The following is a 23841-nucleotide window of genomic DNA, read 5'->3' on the forward strand; positions in this document are numbered from 1 at the left end:
CATTAATGATGGCAACCTCCATTGCCTGTCAGTCCATTTCTCCCACAAACACCTATGCCCTAGCCTTCTTGTTGCCACTTGTATGTGGAACACACTCCCTGAATCAACTTGCAAAGCTACCGCCTTGTACTTTAAATCATCTTCTCCAAACCACATCCATTATGAACTGCCTAATGATAAGGACTGGGCATGTTGTCTAGTAGAGATTCATTAAAATCTCTTCTTTACTTATATATTAAAACTAGGGCTGTCAAGCCATTAAAAAAATTAATCTCGATTAGTCATGCGATGAAAAAAATGTATCCTGATTAATCGCGCTGTTAACAATAGAATACCATTTATTTTAAATATTTTTGCATGTTTACTACATTTTCAAATAAATTAATTTCAATTACAACACAGAATACAAAATGAACAATGCTTACTTTATATTTATTTTTGATTACAAATAAATGCACAGTAAAAAAAAACATTGTATTTTTCAGTTCACCTCATACAAGTACTGTAGTGCAATCTCTTTATCATGAAAGTTGAACTTACAAATGTACAAAAAAACCTGCATTCAAAAATAAAACGATGTAAAACTTTAGAGTCTACAAGTCCACTCAGTCCTACTTCTTGGTCAGCCAATCACTCAGACAAACAAGGTTGGTTACAATTTGTAGGAGATAATACTGCCTGCTTCTTGTTTACAATGTCACCTGAAAGTGAGAACTGGCATTTGCATGGCACTGTTGTAGCCAGTGTTGCAAGATATTTATGTGCTGGATGCACTAAAGATTCATATGTCCCTTCATGCTTCAACCACCATTCCAGAGGACATGCTTCAATGCTGCTTGATAATGATCCAAAGCAGTACATACTGACACATGTTCATTTTCATCATCTGAGTCAGATGCCACCAGCAGAAGGTTGATTTTCTTTTTTGGTGGCTCGGATTCTGTAATTTCTGCTTTAGAGTGTTGTTCTTTTAAGACTTCCATACGCATGCTCCACACCTCGTCCCTCTCAGATTTTGAATAGCACTTCAGATTCTTAAACCTTGGGTCGAGTGCTGTAGCTATTTTTAGAAATATCACATTGGTACTTTCTTTGCATTTTGTCAAATCTGCTGTGAACGTGTTCTTAAAATGAATGTGCTGGGTCATCATCTGAGACTGCTATAACATGAAATATCTGCAGAATGTGGGTAAAACAGAGCAAGAGACATACAAATTCTCCCCCCAAAGAGTACAGTCACAAATTTAATTAACGCTTTTTTTTTTAATGAGCATCGTCAGCATGGAAGCACGTCCTCTGGAAAGGTGGCTGAAGCGTGGAAGTGGCATATGAATGTTTAGCATATCTGTCATGTAAATACCTTGCAGCATCAGCTACAGAAGTGCCACGTGAATGCCTGTTCTCACTTTCAGGTGACATTGTAAATAAGAAGCAGACAGCAGTATCTCCCATCAATGTAAACAAACTTGTTTGTCTTAGCGATTGGCAGAGTAAGAAATAGGACTGAGTGGACTTGTAGGCTCTAAAGTTTTACACTGTTTTGGTTTTGAGTGCAGTTATGTAACCAAAAAAAAACAAAACAAAACCTACATTTGTAAGTTACACTTTCACAATAAAGAGATTGCATTTTAGTACTTGTATGAGGTGAACTGAAAAATACTATTTTTTAAATCATTTTTACAGTGCATATATTTGTAATTAAAAATAATTATATAAAGTGAGCATTGTGTACTTTGTATTCTGTGTTGTAATTGAAATCAATATTGAAAATGTAGAAAAACATCCAAAAATATTTAATACATTTCAGTTGGTATTCTATTGTTATAAGTGCAATTAATCACAATTAATTTTTTAAATTGTGATTAATTTTTAAGACTTAATCATGTGAGTTAGCTGCAATTAATTGACAGCCCTAATTAAAAAACTAACTAATAAAAAATCTTGCAGCTTGCAAGTGAGCCTGCAAATTGTACACCTAGCTGATCTTTGTATCGTGGTGTTCCAATAAAAGTTATAAAAGTTTTCTTTTCCCTCCCTCCTGAGTTGTTTTCCACCTGTTATGTATTCTCTCTGTTTAGCTATTAGCTACTTGGAGCAGGGACTGTCTTCTACTATATACCTAGTACAATGGAGTCTCAATCTTGATTAGGGCCTCTGTATTTACTGCATGGAAAACTGAAATCAGTGGATTCACTCTAGATTTGAGGGTAACATATACTCCAGAAGGATATAAAAGCCTGCAGGGAATAAGACAGAGAAAGTTGACTGTAAGTCTTGACTTTACTTGCTATAACATCGAGAATAAAAGTGTGCTATTATATTTGCATTATCAGCTGTAAATGAAAAAGGTCTTCACATTTGACACTTTAAAAAATTCTGTTTTAGTTCAAAATAATGCCGTAGCAAGAGATATTTCCAGTTTTTGCCATTTTATGTGGAACTAAGTTCTTGCTATTGCAAATCTGTGTAACTCTCATTATTAAGTTTCATGCTGTGTTGCACCTGAAAGGAATATGGTTTGTGTCATAAGACCGGTACATTCTTATAGTCAGGAATAACCAAAATCAGTAGTTTAATGCACAGAGTAAAGGTATTTTTTCATTGAAAGTCTTTCCACCATAGCAAGAGAGAAACTCACAACACTAATACCCCCTTCTACTCAAATATACCCCTCAAGAAAAGTAAAAAAGAAACAACAACAACAACAGATTTAAAACACGCACACAAACAAATCTGTCCCCAAGTAGAGTTTTTACCTTGAAAATGGAGAAGAGCCAGAGATTCTCTGGGGTCCACTAGGGATTTCACTATTACTATTGATTTTGTATGGAAGGCACCCATATACTTTTGTGATGGGTACCAGTATGAAACCCTAAGATAGATTTATTTACTTACCCTAAGTTTTGTTGTCAGAGCTGCAATTTTTACTCAGGCAAAACTCCCAGTGATTTCACTAGGAATTTTGCCTAACAACTGCAGAATCAGGGCCATGTTTATTTACTGTATCTTGTTTTTATACGGTTATTAAGTGACCTTTATCATAGAACTTTCTCTGCTTCTGTATGTTGCAGCCCTATATGAATGGTTTTTAATAAATATTATTGGTAATTATTCTTGCCCAGACAACAGTCTTTTAATATAGTTAAGAGAGCAAAAAGTAAATGTTCTTTGTCTAAATATATTACTTTTTGAAAAGATTCCTTGGTACTTTAGTGTTTTTAATGCATCAGTATTGTTCTATTCCAGACAGAAAAGGGGAGTGCACTTCATGAAGCAGCCTTATTTGGAAAGGTGGATGTAGTACGCATTTTGCTAGAAACAGGTATACCACATTTCTCATGTGATTTCTAGACTATCAAGTGTCCTTCATATTTCTGATTTCCTAAAGTGCTTTCTTTTTGATCTTCTGTGTTAGCCTAGATGCTTGGGTATAGTTCCTCCTTGACCGCAGGTAGAGATTGTATCTATGTTGAGACTTTTTGGTGATGTCAACTTTGCATATTAGGGGCTCATCAGCTTCCAGAGAACACGGAGTAGACCACCGAGGCTTGGAAAGTTTCTAGCTGTACACTGTGCCTACAGAACAGCCTACTCATGCAGTGAGCCAGTCCTCCTGCTCCAGGGCCAGGAAGTTACCATTCTATCTGGCTTCCACATACAAGACAGACCCTAAGTCAGGTTATTCACCCATCCAAGTAGGTAGCAGACCAGGAAGTAAAACAGGTACAAGGTTAGGCTGAGACCATCTTTCCTACAAGAATCCCTCAAATGTGAAGGAGTCCCACGAAGGGCAGATTCCTGAGACACTCTCAATTGTAAGACGATTTAGGCAGATCAAAGCAGATCTCTCCTCAGAGGATTCATGCTTCCTTCAAATGGATTGTTAAAGAGTTTCCCCCTGCTTTTTCAGGTACCTCTCACCTGGCACCCTACCTGCGCTAGGGATTCCAACTCATTCTACAAGCCCCTCAGTGTCCGAACAAAGAAAGCCCCTTGTGCAATCTAGAGAAACATGGACTCCTCAAGTCTGGGCCCCTCTTGAAGCAACACTACCTATGCCCTAAAGCGCAGAACTGGTTGCTGCTGCCTCTTTCAACCCTTGTATTTACATATACACAGAGTAAAGCATGTATGACAGTCTAAATTAACTTTATTTTAGATTAAGCAAATACTACAGACAAAAAGGAATAAAAGTAATATCTCCACTTAAGGACTCAATGTTTATGTGACTCAGTTTATATCAAACTAGAGGCAAGTTTGAGACCGAAATATCTGTTGTGCTGTACACACAGAAAGAGAGCCAAAAATGTATGGGTTCAGCACACAAAAAATAAAGGACATCAGCAACAAGTCCCCCATCCCTCTCCATCCACAGGAACCTCTGACAATCTGAACTCTGGGGGGTTTCTTTGGAATAGGCTTACTGTTTGAATATAGCCCAGGTATAGGTATTTTGCTATGCCACCTAAACACAGGTTTTGCCTTAGCAAAGAGAATGTGTTTGACTTTGTTCTAGTACTCATGTGCTTGGTACCCAAAGTGTTTTGTAGTTTCTGTAAGGGTAGAATGCTAGTATGTTTGTTGTTGATGTGTTGGGGCATCATTCAGAGAGATCAGAGATAAGGTATATACAACATAACCTTATATACCTTAACTCTTTGTGTCCTGGTTTTCAGAGGTTTAAATTTAGTAACTCTCCACATTCTGGAAGAGTACAATGCACCACTGGGAAACCTTAACTTTGCATTAACAAAGCTTTTGGGTATTTCATTTGTGTGTGGGGGGAGGGAGGAGTGTAAACTAGTTTCTCGGTTGCCCGATGTACTACAACCAAACTCTCCTTCTACCTCTCACTACTTGGCAACAATTACTCTGGCCACAGCATGCAGTGGTTGCATATTAATTCCATCATTCCTCCTGCATCATCTCCTCATTGCTTGTCTCTCTGCCTATCCAGCATAGCTTGATTCTCCCTTCTCAGGAAGAGATTCTCCTACACAGGGAGAGACAGGTGTTAGTAGCCATTTTGCGAACCTTGATGTACTACATTTATAAAGTGACACATTTTGAGTTACATTTTTCTCTTTCCACAGTACATTATAGTTTTTTTATTTCAGGAATTGATGCCAACATAAAGGACAGTTTAGGTAGAACTGTTTTAGATATCCTTAAAGAACATCCATCTCAGCAGTCACTACAAATTGCTACGCTACTTCAAGGTAAGTCATATTAAATTGTATACTAATCAAATGAGAGATAAATTAGAATAAAGTTACGGGTAAATTAAAATGTATACTATTCTATTCTTGTGTTACTTCATGATTTTCTTGTGAATTAAAAAGACTGCAGTCCATGGTTATTGGTTGGAAAGTAGATCTCATACAAAGTTCAATGGTTAGCTTTTGTTGTACCATGTTTAAAATTTCACCCTTTTCTCCCTCTGATAACAAAATATAAGACACACTTATTTGTTATGTCATTTGCACTTGATATTACATTACTATTTGTAAAATTAACTTTTGGTAATATCTCACTTCAGTTTCATTGTTTGCAGTGTTGTAGCCATGTTGGTCCCAGGATGCAACAGAGACAAGGTGGGCTAATATCTTTTATGGGACCAACTTCTGTTGGTGAAAGAGACAAGCTTTAGAGCCCCACTGACCTGAAGAAGAGCTCTATCGAGCTTGAAAGCATGTATTTTTCACCACAAAAGTTGGTCCCATAAAAGATATTAACTGACCCACCTTGTCTCTACCAATTTCATTAGAATTTATTACTTTTAAGTACTGTAGAACTGATTGGTCAGTACATTAGTAGTAAAACTGATTGAAAAATGAGGAAGCTACTCCACTGGCTTACCAGAGGCGAGCCAGGCCCATGCCAGTATATGCAATGCCAGCATTGAGTGCAGGCAAATTTGGCATCCTTGAACATCACTGTTGACCCTAAGGCAGGCAAAGCAATGAACATAGCTGCCATTATGGGCATAGTTGTTTCACACAGAAAATTTGAAACCTCTGAGCAGCCTTCTTTGTTCCTTTGAAGACATACTTGCAAGAACAGATTGGATGGCACAGCAGCAAAAAAGCATTAAAATGGATGACATTCTTTTTGATGTTTAGAATTCAGAGCATGCACTGATGCACCAAAAGACATGAGAGACACTGGAATGCCCTTATTCAGGGGCTGATGTACCAGGTAAGACAAGGTTTCATAGTTCAGGAGCACTTCGAAGAGAACTGGTTACTGCATGGAGCTGAGGTTACAATAATATGGTTCTAAAGAGCTGAGACAGGCACCAGGTTTGACACCAAAGTGACAGAAAAAAACCAGAGGAGTGGATGTTACAAAGTTATGCACTGGGATGCTAAAGCCTAGGCTGAAGTGCTTGAGGCAACCACTTAACAAAATATATATGCAACCATATGAATTGAGCATATATGGATGGGTAAATATGAAAAGAATATACTGATCTTCAGTAACACAGTTGGAGCAATGCAGAAATGAATTCTCAAACAGGGAACCGCTTTGCCAATTACAATCAAGAAATGAATGGAACATTCAAAGGTCAATATTTATACTTGGCAAATGATAGTCTATAACATTCAGTTGCAGGGTCAGGCTCATGTTCCACCCTTCTACAGCCAGGGGCGGCAGGTTTGTATAATTTTTGGTGGTGCCTAGAACAGGTCCAAGTCCCGCCCCTCTCCACCTGTCTTGTAAGCCAATATACAGTAACTCCTCACTTAAATTCGTCCCAGTTAACGTCGTTTTCTTATTACGTTGCTGATCAATTAGAGCAGTAGCTCTTAAACATTTTTTTCTGTGGACCATTTGAAAATTGCTGAGGGTCTTGGCGGACCACTTAATGATCTTTCCAAATATTGTTTGTACCGTTAGCTAACTATTGTAAAGCGCTTTGGATAAAAGTGCTATATAAAAAAACCCTTAATAATTATTAACTTTTTTTGTTCTACAGATAAAAGCACACAACTCATATTTTAATATCGGTAGTCTTAACCTTTCTAATGCGATGGATGTGCCCTCTCCCCCACCACAGCAGCCCCCAAGCTGGGACTGGGAAGAAGGGGGGGTTCTCTCCCTCTCTCCCCCACCGCAGCAGCCCTTGAGCTCGCGCTGGGCCACAGAGCTGAAGCTGGGAAGGAAGGGGGTCTCTCCCCAGCAGCCGCAGCCCTGTAGCCTCTTTCTCTGGCTGCAGTAGCCCTGCACGTCCCAAATTCCCCCCACCCTGTCTTCTCACACCACTGCCCCCTCCCACCTACCTCCTGTTCCCTCCAAGGCCACCACCTCACCTTACATGTGCATCTTCTCCAGGGTCCAGGCACCTAATTAGTGGAGCCACACCTGTGTGGCTCCACTAATTAGGTGGATGGCCCTTCATTCTCCACGTGCGGTCGCCCAGGAGTGCACCTTAGAGGGAACAATCCATGGACCTGAATGGAGCTCGTGAACCACTGGTGGTCCGTGGACCACAGTTTGAGAACCTCTGAATTAGAGAACATGCTCATTTAAAGTTGTGCTATGCTCCCTTATAGTGTCGTTTGACAGCCGCCTGCTTTGTCCACCGCTTACAGAAAGAGCAGCCCGTTGGAGCACTAGTGGTGGGGGCTTGGAACCAGGGTGGACCGACAGCCCCCCTATCAGCTCCCCTAAGTTCCCTGTGCGGCTGCCACCCAGCAGACTATCAATTGCCGGCAGTTCAGCTGTCCCTCCCCCCCACTGCCTTCTGCTGCTCCTGCCCTCTGCCTTGGAGCTGCTCCCGTGAACCTCCTCCTTGCTGTGCAGGGAGGGGAGGGGGAAAGAGGGGTGCTGATGTCAGGGTGTCCTCCTCCCCCATTCCTGCCCCTGCATCTCCACAGAGCAGGGGCGGGATAAGACAGGGCTCAGAATGGAGGGAGCTTGCTGGCAGCAGCTGCTGTCTCAAAGTCTCTCTCTCACACACAGGGAGTGTGTCTCTGTCTCTCTCTGCCATGCTGTCTTCCACCCCCCCACCACCCCCGCCCAGCCCCTCCATTGTGCTGCCTTATAGAGTGTGAGGCTGCATTAACAACATGTTAACCCTTGAGGGCTCAGCCAAATGCTAGTTCATCAGTTAGCAGTAAGGCATCCCCTAGGAAATATCCCACCCTCTGACTCCATCAACCAAGCTTCACAATCATCATTGCTGTGTACAGTATTAAATTGTTCATTTAAAATTTATACTGTGTGTATATATAAAATATAATCTTTTGTCTGGCAAAAAAAAATTCCCTGGAACCTAACTCCCCTATTTACATTAATTCTTATGGGGAGATTGGATTCGCTTAAGATCATTTCACTTAAAGTAGCATTTTTCAGGAACATAATTACAACGTTAAGCGAGGAGTTACTGTATATTTTTTAAAAAAATGTAAAAATGTGAGGGCTCTGGGGTGGGGCTGGTGATGAGGAGTTTGGGGTGTGAGGGGGCTCAGGCAGAGGTTTGGGGTGCAGAAGGGCTGTGGATGAGTGGCTTGGGGTGTTGGAGGGGGCTCGGGGTAGGACAGAGGGTTTGGGTGTGGGGGTGAGGGCTCTGGGGTGGGGTGGGGCTGGAGATGAGGGGTTTCGGGTGTGGGAGGGGCTCAGGGCTGGGGCAGAGGGTTGAGGTGCAGGGGGTGAGGGTTCTGGCCGGGGGTGCAGGCTCTGGGGTGGGACAGGGCTGGGGATGAGGAGTTTGGGGTGCAGACAGGCTGCCCCGGGGCAAGGGCCAAAGAGGAGGATTCCCCCCAGCCCTCTCCCCACAGGCAGCAGCGAGCTCCGGGGGAGGGCCACTCCCTCATACCACTGTCACTGCACTTGCTCCTAGGGCCCCTCTCAGGTACAGGAAGCCCCCTTGCCTCCCCTGTGGTGGGTGCCGCGGGGGGCTGCCATCACATTTGCACCTCCTGCCTTGCTGCTGCTCCTCACTGTAGCCTCAGTGGGGGTGGGCCTTCCCCTTGTCCAGCATGGGGCAGGAGCAGTGACTGTGGGCGGGGGGGGGGGGCTGTGCTGGTGGAGGGTCCCGCTGGAAAATGAAAGGGTCTGAGTGGGAAGGGCAGACCTAGCATGGGTGGCACTAGGACCCTGCGGTGGCAGTTGATGCTGAGAGGCAGAATGGAGCTGCAGGGGAGAGACGCTCCGGGCCCTGGGGAGGTGCGTGGGGACAGCAAGTGGGGACCGGGGGACACTTGGCAGAGGTGCGTGGGGGTGACAGACAGGGCCGGGGGAGAGACCCAGTCCCGAACATTGCTGGAGCTGGGACCCCGGGCCCTGAATATTGCTGGAGCCAGGGCACCACGGTCCCATACAACTCCTTGCCCCTGTCTACAGCCATCTTCTCTAGGGTCAAAAACTTAAGTAATTGATGGAGTTCCATCAGTCTCATTCTAAGGAACTAAGATCCAAGAACAAGAATCCTGCCCAGATGGTATCTTAAAAAAGTATAATATCACTGTCATCAGCACAATTACAGAATTTGCTGCTAATTAGAGATGGTCAAAATTTGAAATTTCAACAAAAAATGAAAAGAAAAATGTAGATCATTCAAGAAGAGGACTTAGGTGGCACGGGACCTTAAACAGCACCTGCTTGAGCTGGCCTTGAGGCCTGACGCAGTACTGAGGCCTTCTTCGGGCTATAAATTGCCTTCCGGTTCAGAAAGTGCTGCTGCCTCCTGTTCCAGGTCAGGGGCCTCTCCAAAAAGGCACAGGAGTCATTCTTTGTTGTCGCAACAAAGAAGATGTTGAGTTGGACCAATCGGGAGCAGTACAGGTCCCATGGAAACTCTTCTGCCTCCCATAAGAAGAGCATGGGCTGGCATGGGGCATCTCTGGCATGTGGGATGGCAAAAGTGCCTCTGAACCTCCCTCACTACAGAGCAGGGAGGGCAGACACCCCATACCGTTGATTCCGATTCTGGCCTCTGGGCATCCGTTGAGACAAGTACCAACGGGAATGATGCTGGTGCTGACAGTGTCAGTTACATCAGTGTATCAGGCCGCCGAGGACCTACTCTGCCTTGTGGTCCCATCCTCGCCATTCCAGGCTTCAGCCGCCAGAGTGGGGAGGTCAGGGCTTGAGCCCTGTGGGGTGGAGGGCTTGGGGCTTCTGCTCCACATGGCAGGAGGCAGGGCTGAGGGCTCCAGGATTCAGCCACCGGATTCAGGGACAGGGCTCAGGGCTTCAGCCATGAGGGACTGGGAACTCAGGACTTTTGCTCCACAGGGTATCAGGGCTTGGAGCTTCTGTCCCACAGATTGCCAGGGCTTGGGACTCTGGGCTGCCAGCATTAGGGACTCAAGGCTTGTGCCCCATGGGGTTGGAGGGCCCGAGGCATCTGACCCATGAGGTGGGAGGGCTCCTGCTTTAGCCCAATGAGGTGGGGCCGGCTTGGGGCTTAGGGTTACCGGCTTTAGCACTGTGGGCTAGAGCAGCTCGGGGCTTCTGTGGAGTACCGGGGCTCAGGGCTTTAGCCCTTCAGTCTGCCGGGGCTCTGCGCTCCCAGTTTTAGCCCTGTGGGGCACCAGGGCTTGGGGCTCCGGACTCTTGACTTAAGCCTTCTGGGGAATTGACAGGGCTTGGGGCTCCTGGCTGTAGCTCCACGGAGTGCTGGGGCTCAGGCCTTCTGACCCATGGGGTTGGGGCGGGGTTGGGGCTCCAGGCTCCTGGCTATATCCCCACAGGACTGGGGCTCGGGTACTCCCTGAAATGGCTCATGGCCCCCGAGGGGGCTACGGACCTCCGGTTGAGAACTGCTAGTCTAGGCCACTGTTCCAGTTGTTCTTCCTCTCTTGTCATCTCCCTGTTCCTTTGGGGACAGGCTGGCCTGCTTTTACAATGCCTGGGTCTCGATTATTTTGGACAGTTGGGTCCTGGGCTATGACACTGTCAGATTGGGCTATGCCATCCAGTTTCTCTCCACATCCCCTCCCCTCTTCTGTGATCCCTCTCATGAGACACTGCTCTTGAGCAGGTCAACTCTCTGCTAGCATTGGGAGTGATGGAGGAGGTTCCGTGAGAACACTGGTGTTGTGGGTTCTATTCCTGGTATTTCCTGATACCAACATCCAAGAGTGGGATGAGGGCCATTCTTGACCTCCACAGACTTAACAAATTAATCAAATATGTGAGGTTCCGCATGGTCACTCTGTCAGCTGTCCTCCCTGCTTTGACTAAGAATGACTGGTTTGCTGCTCTGGACCTTCAAAATGCATACTTCCATGTGATGATTGTGCTGAGCCATATGAAGTATCTTCACTTCATCATAGGAGATTGCCACTTTCAGTACACAGTTCTCCTATTTGGCCTCTCTTCTGCTCCCACCCAAGTCTTCACCAAATGTATGGCGGTAGTCACGGTATATCTCAGGAGGAAGGGAATCTATTTCTTCCCCTACCTCGACAACTTGTTGCTGAAGGGTGGCTCCAGAGAGGAGGTTCTCACTCATGTTGACACCATGCTACTCTTACTTGACCATTTGGGACTCATTCTAAATACCGTGAAATTGACCTTTGCCCCCACTCAGCAAATAGATTTCACTGGGGCCCTGTTAGATTCTGAGAAGTTGAGGGTATTCCTGCTGACCAACTGCTTCCAGGTGATTTGACAGCTGTGCTCAGTTTGCACTCACAACTGTCTACAACAGTCCGTGTGTGTCTGAGCATACTGAGCCTATTGAGCCTGCCTGCATCCAGATGGTCCAACTCACCACGTTGCACCATCACCCTCTTCAGATGTGGCTCACCCGGCCCTGCATTCTCTGGACAAGTTGGTTTGCCTTTCTCCATCAATCAGTCCTTGCACTGGTGGGAGTCCCCCTGCAATGTGTGCCAAGGTGTACTCTTCACTTGTTCCTCTCTGACCAAGTGTGGTTACCAATGCATCCCGTCTGGGTTGGGGAACACATCTGGACTCATTGAGTATGCAGGGTCTGTGGTCGGCACAGGAGGTCTCACTTCACATCAGTGTGCTGAAGCTTCAGACCATCCTCAAAGTGTGTCGTGCCCCTTGGGACCACATCAGGCATTCAGTGGTTTGCATACTTATGGACAATACCACCGTGATGTACGATGTGAACAAACAAGGGGGAGCTCACTCCAGATCACTCTGCCTGGAGGCGATCACGCTGTGGCGGGTCTGCATCAAAGAGGACATCACCCTGATAGGTGTCCACTTGCCAGGGGTCTAGAATTGTCTTGTGGATCATCTGAGCAGGGTTTTCTCCCCTAGCCACAAGTGGTCCCTGAAGATAGAGGTCCTTCAGATGATGTTCACAATATGGGACATCCTCATGATCGATCTCTTTGTGATGAGGGAAAAAAAGCAAGTGTCACCAATTCTGCTCTCGGGAGGGGCTCAGCCTGGGCTCCCTCTCCAATGCTTTCCACTGCAGCTGGTAGTCGACTCTGCTGTACTTGTCCCTCCTGTTCTGATCCTTCCACAGGTCATTGCCCAGGTGTGGCCAAGGCAGCACTAGTTCTTGGACCTTCTTGCTCTGGTGGTTCAACTTCACAAGCCAATTCCTCTCCTTCCCAATCTCCTCACACAGGGCAGCGGCCACACCCAACATTCAGCAAGCAGCTCCCTGCACCTTATGGTGTGGCTGTGAATGGCTGAATGAGAAGGAACGGCATAGCTGCTATCAAACAGGTTGTACTTAACAGTAGGAAGACTTCCACTAGAATCGCCTACTTGGCAAAGTGGATAAGGTTTTCCATGTGGTCCTTCGCTTGTGGGATCCATCTGGTGGGGGCTTCCATCCAGAACATCTTGGAGTACCTGCTACATCTGCAGGAATCAGGCTTGGCACACAGTTCTCAGAGAGTTAACTTGGCAGCGATATTTATGTTTCATCCTCCTATGCAAGGAAAGTCGGTTTTCTCCAACACCATGGTGATGAGATTTCTGAAAGAAGTTCTCTGTCTACATCCTCCAATTCAAGAGCTGGTCCCCTTGTGGGATCTGAACACTGTGTTAACAGGTCTAATGGGGCCTCCATTGGAGCCCATTGGAGCCCTTCCTGCCCGCCGCCCCTCCTGTCTCAGAAAATTGAATTCTTGATAGCCATTACCTCTGCCAAGAGCGTGTGTGAGTTGCAGGCCCTGATGGTGGGGCCTCCTTAATATGCAGTTCTCCAGGGACAAGGTTACGCACCAGCCATACCCAAAGTTTGTATCCAAGCAGGTTTCTCAGTTTCATTTAAACCAGGCAGTGTATTTGCCGGTATTTTTCCCCGAGCCACATTTCTCCACGCAGGAGCAACATTTCTATATGCTAGTATTTAGACATTGTTTAGCCATCTATCTGAACAGCCTCACTCCTGGACTTGTTCCTCCTCCTGGTTACTCTGGGGATTAGCTCCAGGCCAATACCCCCATTCATGGTTTGCACACCATGGCTTTGGCTCTCCTTCCGGCCCACAGCTCCTCTCTCAGCCTCAGGAACTGCCACATCCTTTTCATGACTCAGCCCTCTGGCTAGGTCACTCTGTGTTTCCCCCTTCTGGAGAGGGGGAGTATAACTGTCTAATAGTCCAGCCACTTCCTCAGTGGCGAGTGCGGGGAACTGGGCCTGCCCGCTACTCTGGGTCCTGATCCAGAGACCATATGGATAGCAGCCTCTTGCTTCGACTCTTTAAATTCTCCCTATGCTGCTATGTCTCCCTGGGCCACTTCCCCATGCCCCCAGTACCTTTTTGCCCTTGCCTCAGGGCATGCAACTATCAATCCCAGTAGCCAGCAAGGAGCTCCCTCTTGCTCCCCGGTCCCTGCCAGCAGTTGCTCTGTCCCAGGTGCTGCAGGTCTCTCAGACTGCTAGAGACACAGTCCTCACTCCTTGACCTCTCAGCAGTGACTGACTCTGCTCTGCCTTGCAGCTCTTCTTATATGGGCCTATTGGCCCCAGATCGGCTGCTTCGTGCAGACCTTCTCTGATTGGCTGCGCTGCACACAGCCTCTCTATGCTACTTGGAGGACTCACCTCCACTGCTGCTTTCTGGGGCATGGTATGGTAGGACCCCAGGGCCTCCTTTAACCCCTTCCACTCCTGTGTGGGATGGACACCCCATCATAGGTGTGATTCCCCTGCTTTGTATACGCATACTCATGCTAGGCACTGTAAATTGTGCTAGTGTGAGTGTAAATAGCAGCAAAGTGTGAGTGTAAATAGCAGCATAGCCACAATAGCACATTTAGCAGGAGAAGAGGCAAGGCAGAGCCAAACCATGTACAAACCCACCTAAAACCAGTGAGTATGTACTTGGCACAGCTCAGCCATGCCTCTGCTGCTGCTTCCTATGCTACCAAGGCTACACTGCTTTGTATTTTAGCCAGTGTGAGTATGTGTACACAAGCAGAGGAATCACATCCCTAGCTCATAGTGTAGATATTTGCCTTCTCTTACATGAATAAAGAAAAAGCCTATCATTCTTGACAAGATCATGGTACTCCTGCAAGAAGGTCTCCAATATTTGAAAATCAAAGATGAAAGTTTCTGTGGGAATGGTGGCCTCAGTTATCATGCAACCGTTCCCAAAGGGGTTTTTGAGAATTTGTGTGTTTAAAACAAGTAAAAAATGTTGCATATAAGAATTTTGAAGAGATTCTAGTAGTGGCTGTGATATTTTTACCTCACAGTCTTTTCCATCATTTTGATTAATTCAAGCTCTTGCACCAACAGTTTTATTGTGTCCCTCATTTGGGGTCTTTGTTTCATTTTGTGTTCAATATATGAGACTTGGGTGGTAGAGGAGTCTGCCCACATCTGCAAAAAGGTCTGCCCATTTTGTGCTAGAAAGAAAACTGATTAAATCACTTGCAAAAGCAGTCAAATACAAAATGATCAAACTACACATCTGTTTAAGTATTCTGTTGTAGTTATTAATCCTAGATGGATTGAATGGAAATGACAGTTCAATTTCTAAATATTTCCCATATGCTAGATGGAGTCATTTTCTGTGATTTGTGTAGATGTGAGTTGCGTAGAACTTCAGAGTTAAAACAAAAATTGGAACTACTTATTGCAGTTTAATTGTCTTCACTTGCTGCTGAACAAATGCCTTTGTAGGCATTCTCCATTCAAACACTAAAATATCAGGATTTGCCAAGTAAGGCCAGTTTACTGGATATTTATTCAATGGATATAGCAAAATGATATCATTAAATATTGAAGTAGTTAACAGTGCTGGCATTTAGGGAATTATAATTAGGCTTTGAAGATGAAAGGAATTCTGCCAAGGCGGGGAGACCTAAAATTAAACCAACCAGCTGTGTTTTAGTTTTAGCACATGCTAATATGATGCAGGTGCATGTTGGACCATCCTTTAACTCTTCTCTGCAGCCTGCCCTACCCTATATTAGAATCCTTCTCTTTGACTAATTCAGGCAACAGGATTCTTGCTATTATGAAAAAGGGAGACAGTAAGCAGGCAGATCAGAGAAAAGAATGTGTTTTCCCACAAATGCAAAGAAAATAAATTTTCTTTCGATTGGTGTAGGATTATACAGTACAATGGTGAGGCCTATTCTACCTTCTTACTCTTTAGTCTCATTGTAAACAATAGGACTGCTTCCAGAGCAAGAGACTATGCAACATGAGCAGTAGAGGGCAGAATGTGTTCTTGAAATTGCAGATTTCTTTAAGTTCCAGATTTCTATTTATTATTACAATTATTATTATGGTGATATCACGGGAATAACTATGCTTACCTTGTTTTATAAGTGCTTTGAGATGTACTCTGCTACAGGAGCTAGATATCATTATTGTTATTATTATTTATTTGTATTTTCTGTAGAGCCTAGGAGCCCCAGAGGGACCAGGACACCACTGTGCTAGGCACTGTACAAACACATGACAAAAAGACAAAGATTTTACAATATGTTTGACTCAAAGATTTTACAGTCTAAGAACTTGTCTACATGAACAATATGTTTGCAGCATGCTAGGGTGTGAATCTACTCTGCATTAGCCTGCCGTGAACTAATTGTCCATGTGCACACTCCTGATGAGCATTAATGTTTGTTAATATGCTTTGATCTAATCCTGTTTCAAAGAGGGCTAGTTTGACAGTTCTTTTCCTGTAACATAATGTGTGTGTGTGTGTGTGTGTGTGTAGGGTTTTCTTACTTGTCGTTTCTCTGTTTGTGGGTTTTCTATTCACCACTGGTCACTGGGTTTCAAGCTTCTTCCTCCAGGCCTGTGCCAGTGAGCAGACCTGCTCAATAGTTCCTGAAGTGCTTGGGAGAGGCAAACACAAATGACTATGCCAGATTTGCAAGGTGTCCAAGCCTAGGACGAACAATAGGGAGGCTAGGCTGATATTCATGCTAATGGAGATAGTGCTCAGGCCATCATTGGAGCTGTCCCAGTCTGACTTAATGCCAAGTGCTGCAGCTTCAGTGTGACATTCACCTCCAGGGTTAGCAGAATCATGGCACCATTCTCCCTTGCCTGTACCAAGAAAAAAACACAGGGCTTCCAGATAGGCACTTGCCAAAGGAAGATCTCCACCCTCTAATTCTGGTAAGAGCACCACAAGGAGTGGAGTAGAGTGCACCTGCAACCTAGGCACTCCTCCTCCAAATCTGTGCCTAAGTTGGCACAGTTGGCTTTAGTGCCACAAGGGACACAGTCGAGTCCAGTGCTGAAAAAGGTACCATCAACTTCTTCAGCACCGCAACAAGAGATTATCTCAGTGCTGATTACCACTGAGGCTTTTGCGGCAGCAAGAAACCTGCTTTGTCTCAGTGCCAGGTGCTTCCACCTCTGGTACCACAGTTGCCTGCTTCTTGGACAAGCAGTCTCTCAGTACCTTCCAAAGGGAAGCCTGCAATGATGGCGTCCCTCCACCCATCTCCTGGCCCCTGGCACCAACTGAATTGGCTCCACCATGGTGAGATGAAAGGGAATCCTCCTCATCAGACTTGAAGGTGGGGTTGTACATAATTCAATCCCAAAGCAGGACCCACCAGTCTCCGCACAGATCCTCTGCTCCCATTTACCACCATGATCCTTCAGTGGCACCTCCTATGGGAATGGAGCCTGGGCAATGAGGCCTGCCCTTTATGGCCATTTTGGATCCCTTGGGGGTTTCCCTGAACATCCAGATCTTCCCCACATCCTACATACTCACTGGCTTCATCTAGAAGGGCTGAGTCTACTCACTGAGCTACTCTGTCCCCAGAATCCAGTGATAGTCATGGTACGGAGCATCAGGAGGAGGTTCCAGAGCGAGAGCAACAGCTGGTAGAGGAGATTCTACCTCCTCCTCCAGTCTTGGCTTCATCTTTGTCCTCGCCAGGTGAGGCCCTTTCATCTGGCACAACTTCACTTCCTCCAGATTATTTTAAAGTTTATCAGGAGTTGCTAAAAGAGAGTGGCTGCAGACCTAGATGTACAGGTCAAAGGGGTCAGGGAATCTTCACATCACCTTGTCACGTCACATCACATTGACATTTTATCATTGGTGGGTACCTCCAGGATAACTCTGCCAATTATTGAGGTGATAGAGCCTATAAGGCTGTATGGCAGTCTCCGTCTTCATTGCCTCCCACCTCAAAAAGAGCAGAAAGAAAATATTATTTGCCCTCCCAAGGTTTTGAGTACCTCTGTACTCACCCACCACCAGGCTCATTACTCATGATGGCGGCTAATGAGAGAGAGCATCATGGGCACCAGGCTACCAGCCCGAAATAGAAGGATGCTAAAAACCTGGATTTATTTGGCAGGAAGATTTATTCAACACAGCAGTTGTGTATCACTAACCAACAGGCTTTGCTGAGGTGGTACAATTTTAATTTATACAGCTCCATGGAAAAGTTAAGAGAGCTGCTTCTGGAGAATGTTAGACAAGCGTTCTCTTCCCTTGTTAGTGAGGGCAGGCTAGTCAGGAGAACATTGCTGAAGGTGGGGCTCGACGATGCAGACTCAGCAGGTAAAATCATGGCTTCTGCAGCAGCCATATATAGATCATCCTCACTGCAGTCTTCTGGTCTTCCCTATGAAGTACAGAGTATTGTTCAGGTCTTGACATTTGAGGGTCCTTCTCTGTTCTTGGATGGAAGGAACAGCAAGCTCCATGAACTTAACAACTCTAGAGCCACCGTGAAATCCTTAGGTCTGTACACTCCTGTTCCAGTCAGGAAATACGATTGGCCACAGCAGATTCACCATTTTTTTAATGTTCCTTCTCAGCAGGACCTATCAAAAAAGAGATCATAGGGTAATAGGTTGAGGTCTCCCGCTCCTGCTGCTTCATCTCTGGCTCCGGGCCCCTGAAGACACCTGGGAACTGCAAAGCAGCCATTTTGATGGGTCAGTCAGGATTGGCAAACCAGTTTTCATACGTTCAGACCCAAACCTCTCACTTTTGCAAATCGTCTGTCCTACTTCCACAGTGCTTGGTCTGAGAGTACTTCAGACCAGTTGGCCTTGAGCACAATAGAAGTTGGATGTATTCTCCAGTTTTTATACCCTCTGAGGTTTTCAGTCAATTTCCAGTACTGAGAAATGCCTCAGTCACTGGGCTTCAAACCCTGCATTTCCTGCAATCAGGCTATGCCCATGAGTGACTCACACTCAAGCTGCTTGAAATGCCTTGGGGAAGCTCATATTGGGAGCCAAATTTGCAGAGACTTTAAGCCTTGCATGAAGAAAGATCATGAAGCCAGGCTAAAGTTTCTCCTTGTGGAGGTGGTCTTGAGACCTCCATCTGAACCAGGTTGGTCAGACTCAGCACCAAGTACCTTGGCATTGGTAAGGAGTGTGCCTCCTACTGTGCCTGAGTCCTGACATCATTCACCATCCCCAGTGCCTAAGAAAAGGCATAAGAAGCTGAGTGCCAAAAGGGGAAGATCCTCAGAACTGAAGTCTGCTAAGCATGGGGATAAGAATAGAGTGCAGTCTAAGTCTAAGCACGCCTCTGCTTCAGTATCACAGAAGACGTCACCATTAACTCAAGCACTTAGGCAGGTTCCATCAAATCTGGAGTGAGAAGGAGTTCCTTCCACATCCATGGCACTGCGCCATACCAACACTATCTCAATACCACCACACCATAGACATTTGCGACTGCTAAGGTCCTCCTGACCTTATCACTGGCAGTACAGCCTCGGCACTGATCACCAGAACTGTCTGGAATGGCAGAGGTTAGGTCCTACATTTCTTGGAGCTCCTCTTGCTACCCCTCTGCTAGAGGTTTCCACTCTTCCATGGATCCTGTCACCTGACTACCATTGAGTGGTTGGCCAGGAAGTTACTGGGGACCTCCACCTGTCCAGTGGCCTTTCTGGAATCAGTGGGGCTTTCCCCACCCTCCAGATCGTATTTCAGGCACTCCTATTCAGTGGCATCAGAAAGGCATGTGGCACCGACCCACTGGGCAGCACCCATTCTTGACACCAGTAGTGAGCTGGGTACCAGACTCCAAGAGCCGGTTCAACAGGACCATTAAGATCACAAAAGGGAGGCAGAGCATCTGCAGCCAGTGCTGGCCTCTTCCTCCTCATCTGACAAGGCAGTCTCAGGAGGGGCATGTTGACTCCACCAGAAGACTATAAGGGGCACCAAGAATTGTTAAAGAGGGTTGTGTTAAGTCTGTGCATATAGATGGGGAAGTAAAAGAATCCTCTCATTGCTTGGTCAATATTTTAGCCACTATAGGTCCTTCCAGAGTGGCCCTACCTTTCAGTGGGCCATTATGGACCAAGTTAAGAGGCTGTGGCAAACCCCTGCATCCCTTCCCCCAACTTCAAAAAGGGCTGAGTGGAAGTATTATGTACCCACCCAACATTATGAATTCCTCTCCATTTCATCATCTGCTGCAATTGAGAATGAAAGGCAATGGCATCAGGGCACAATGCTAAAATCAAAAGACTCAAAGAAGTTAGACCTGTTTGGTAGGAAAGTTTTATTCTACCCAGGGTTGCAGATCAGGATTGCAAACCAGCATGCACTTTGGGGCAGTTATGATTTTAACGTATGAGACTCCATGCTAAAATTTAAAGGCATGCTCCCAGAAGAGGCTAGGCAGGAGTTCTCCTTGCTAGTGGACGAGGGAAAATTGATGGTAAGGGCCTTGCTACAAGCTGCTCTGGATGCTGCTGACTCAGCTGCTAGGTCCATGGCTTCGGCAATGGCCATGCATAGGAGCTCCTGACTGCAGTCCTCTGTGCTCTGCAGGAGGCCAACAGACTGTGCAAGACCTGCCCTTTGAGCGATCCTCGCTTTTTTTGGAGCAGACTAATGCTAAGCTCCATAGTTAAAATGCTTGAGGGCAAGCCTAAAGTCCCTTGATTGTACACCCCAGGTCCTTCCAGGAAGAACTTCTGGCCTCAGCAACCCCTCTGGTATTCTGCTCCAGCTGTTTATGAAAACTTGAAGAGAAAGAAGAGTTGAGGTTATTGCTATAGATTACCTCCTCCTTCTACCTCTGCATCGATGCCTACCACACCTAGACATGCAGCAGTTTCTAAGCAGGTGTTCTGATGGGCTGCTCAAGGATGCTGTATTAGTTTCCAGGATGCCAGGCCCCATATTTCCTTTGTTTGCAAACCACTTTTCCTGTTTCTTCAGTGGTTGGTCCCGTGTTACCACGGACTGTTGGGTGTTGAGCACAGCAGAAGTAGATACACCCTCCATTTTATTTCTGTCCCTCCTTACCACCCTCCCTCCACATCCCTGTTCATGAACCTGTCTCATGAAGAACCTCAGGTCCAGGAGGTTCAATCTCTCCTTCAGGTGAGAGCCATAGAGGAGGTTCTGCAGAATTTTAGACAGAAGGGTTTCTACCCCCATTATTTCCTAATCTAGAAAGCTAAGGGAGGTCTGAGACCTATTTTAGACCTGTGTCAGCTCAACAAATATCTCAAAAAGATAAGTTTTACATGGTCACCCTGGCTCCATTAATCTCTCTCTGGATCCTGGAGTCTGGTATGTTGCCCTCGATTTAAGAGACACCTACTTTCATGTGTTGATATACCAAGGGCATAGAAAGTTCCTCAGATTCGTAGTGACATACTCACATTACCAGTTCACGGTGCTTCCGTTTAGCCTATCTGCAGCAACTCGGGTGTTCACAAAATGTATAGCCATGGTAGCAGTGTTCTTCAGGAGATTAGGTGTGCAGATCTACCCTTAAATGGATGACTGTCTAGTCAAGGGCTGGTCCAAAGCTCAGGTTATATCCAGTGTTCAACTCATTCAATCAACCTTCAAGGCTTTAGGCTCATTGATCAATGCAGACAAGTCTAACCTTATCCTGGTGCAAAGGATAGGATTCATAGCTATGTGTGGGACTCTATCCAGGCCAGAGCACTCCTCTTAGAGTTGAGATTGCAATCTATTTGATCTCTCATATCAGACTTCTAGATTCATCTAGTCACAACTGCCTGAAACTGTATGAGGCTCTGTGATGGTCCTTGCTCAGGGTTGGTAGGATAGCATCTCCTAGTGGCCCATTACCTGTGGGCGGGGAAGGGGGGGGGAAGGAAGGTGTTTGGTAGGGGTCCCCAGGTCCTCCTACGTACCTTCCGGTGGCTGTGTGTAGTATGGGTAGCTCTTCTTTCTCGGATGGCACTGCTTTCTCCCACAGTATGGCCCACCCTCCTGAGCCAGATCAGTCCTACGGCTTTCCCCCGTGGGGGTAGTCCAAGAAAAATAAAGGGCATTAATAAAGTCTGGAGTTCATATGAGAGGGACAGGGGAATTCTTCCCTCTCAGTCTTTTTCTGTAGTAGGTCCTCCCTTCCCTCAGGGTGGGACCTTTGGGCAGTTGTCTTAGAAAGAAATTCTGCCTTTCCTCAGCTGCTCTCTGCTGGAGTTGCAGGTTGCAGGTCTGCTCTCTTCCCTGGTCTGCCAGCAAATGGGCTTGTCCCCTCCCTTTTAACTCCCCCTCTAGTTGGTGCATTTCCTACAGGTGTGGTGGGGACAGGGCTGGCTGAGCTCAGAGCAGTTGCTTAACCCCTTGTTGCCCAGTGTGGGGGTTTGTACACCTCATCACAGACTACTAAGACATATGACCTTGTGCACATATGTAGTACAATACACGAGACTGCACCTCAGACTCCTTCAGACACAGCTGGCCTCAGTGTATTCACCACTGTGCTCATGGTACTTTTGTGGGTTCTGATTTTGCTGAATTGGTGGTTGGATCCCCTCAAAGTTTGTGTGGGCATTCCCTTCCTCCACCCTCAACCATCAATGACTCTGGTCTCAAATGTGCTGGCTCTAGAGTGGGGAGCTCACCTGGAGCCCCTCCAAACTCAGAGTCTTTGATCCTTGACAGAGCTCCCTCTTCATATCAACATCAGAGAGCTCAGGGTGATTAATCTTGCCTGTCAGGCTTTCCTACCTCATATCAGGGGGAGAAACCTGTTTGTCCTTACAGATATCAAAGCGATGTTTTACCTCAATGGGCAGGGAGGAGCTCAATCATTCCTCCTGTGTCAGGAAGCAGTTCACATTTGGGAATTTTGCATAGCCCATTCAGTCAACCTTGAGGCTTCTTACCTTCCAGTGGTGCAGAACAAGGTAGCAAACTGCGTGTCATTTTCCAGTCACGATAAGTGGTCTCTGGGTCCAGATGTAGGCAGGTCCAATGATAGACCTATTTGTGAACAAATACAACAGAAAATGCCACCAATTCTGCTCCCTGCATGACCACAGTGCAGTCTCCATCACAGATGCCTTCCTGCTACTCTGGACTGAAAAGCTTTACTATGCTTTTCCCCCAATTCCACTTCTACACAGAGTGCTACTAAAGGTCAAGCGGGAACACGCCTGGGTTATATTAAGAACTCACCAACACTGGTTCTACACTCTACTGGACTTCTCATTTGCAACTCCCATCTCACTCCCATTGCACCCAGATTTGATCTCTCAGGAGCATGGATGGCTGCTCCACCGAAACCGTTCATTTAACAGCCTGGAGGCTTCATGGTTAAATTCCAAAGAACAGGCTTCATTGGAGAAAGTTCGCCAGGTCTCACTGAGCAGCAGAAAGCCCTCCACCAGAGTCACCTACTTGTAAAAATGGAAGCTGTTGTGAATCTGAGCTTGTCAAACCAGAATCTCACTATCTATCCAACAAATACTTGACTATCTGCTGCACCTGAAACAGCACGACTTAGCAATTTCCTCTATTAAGGTTCATGTGGTAGCAATATCAGCTTTCCACCCTCACGTGGATAACTGTTCTGTAGTCAAATAGAGTCCTGGAAAGTTTGTACCCTCAGTTAAGGAAGCCCATTCCCTTTTGGGAATTGAACTGGTTTTATCTAAACTTATGAGACTACTATTTGAGCCATTAGTAACGTGCTCCTTACTACACCTTTCATAGAGGTGGTTTCCTAATTGCTATCACTTAGGCGAGAAGGGTCTCTGAGCTGCATGCTTTCACATCCAAACTACTGTACACAGTCTTCTTTAAAGATAAGGTGTACTTATTCTCTCATCTGAGTTTTCTCTCCAAGATAATTTCAAATTTTCATAACAATCAATCAGTATACTTATCTGTGTTTATCCAAAACCACAGACAAATAGAGATGAGCAATGGCTACAAACATTGGATATTAGATGAACACTGGCATTCTACATAGACATTATCAAACCATTTTGGCAGCCTACCCAACCATTTGTGGCTGTAGCAGACAGAATGAAAGGTTTTCAGATCTCCTCATAGAGTACAGAGTTACCCTCTTGGGTAACTTTTTGTATCCGTGCTTGTTATGAACTGGCAGGCTGTTCACTACCAGAAAGCTGGGTGCTCACTTCTCAAGGTCGCAAGCATCTTCAATGGCATTCCTAGCACAGATCCCTCCCCTGGACATCT

The 23841-nt window shown here is 45.9% G+C and overlaps 1 protein-coding gene across 6 annotated transcripts in view; it reads left to right on the forward strand.

Moving 5' to 3' along the window:
* Positions 1-23841, forward strand: part of ANKS1B (ankyrin repeat and sterile alpha motif domain containing 1B) — a 754152-nt gene that overhangs the window by 131645 nt on the left and 598666 nt on the right. For all 6 annotated transcript variants that reach the window (XM_084617338.1, XM_084617337.1, XM_084617336.1 and 3 more), the window contains exons 5-6: positions 3247-3322; positions 5118-5219. In XM_084617338.1, the coding sequence (XP_084473464.1) occupies positions 3247-3322; positions 5118-5219 (178 nt within the window). The remainder of the gene's footprint in view (positions 1-3246; positions 3323-5117; positions 5220-23841) is intronic.

Source organism: Lepidochelys olivacea, assembly GCF_965140295.1.
Source record: "Lepidochelys olivacea isolate rLepOli2 genome assembly, chromosome: 1".
Taxonomy (NCBI): Eukaryota; Metazoa; Chordata; order Testudines; family Cheloniidae; genus Lepidochelys; species Lepidochelys olivacea.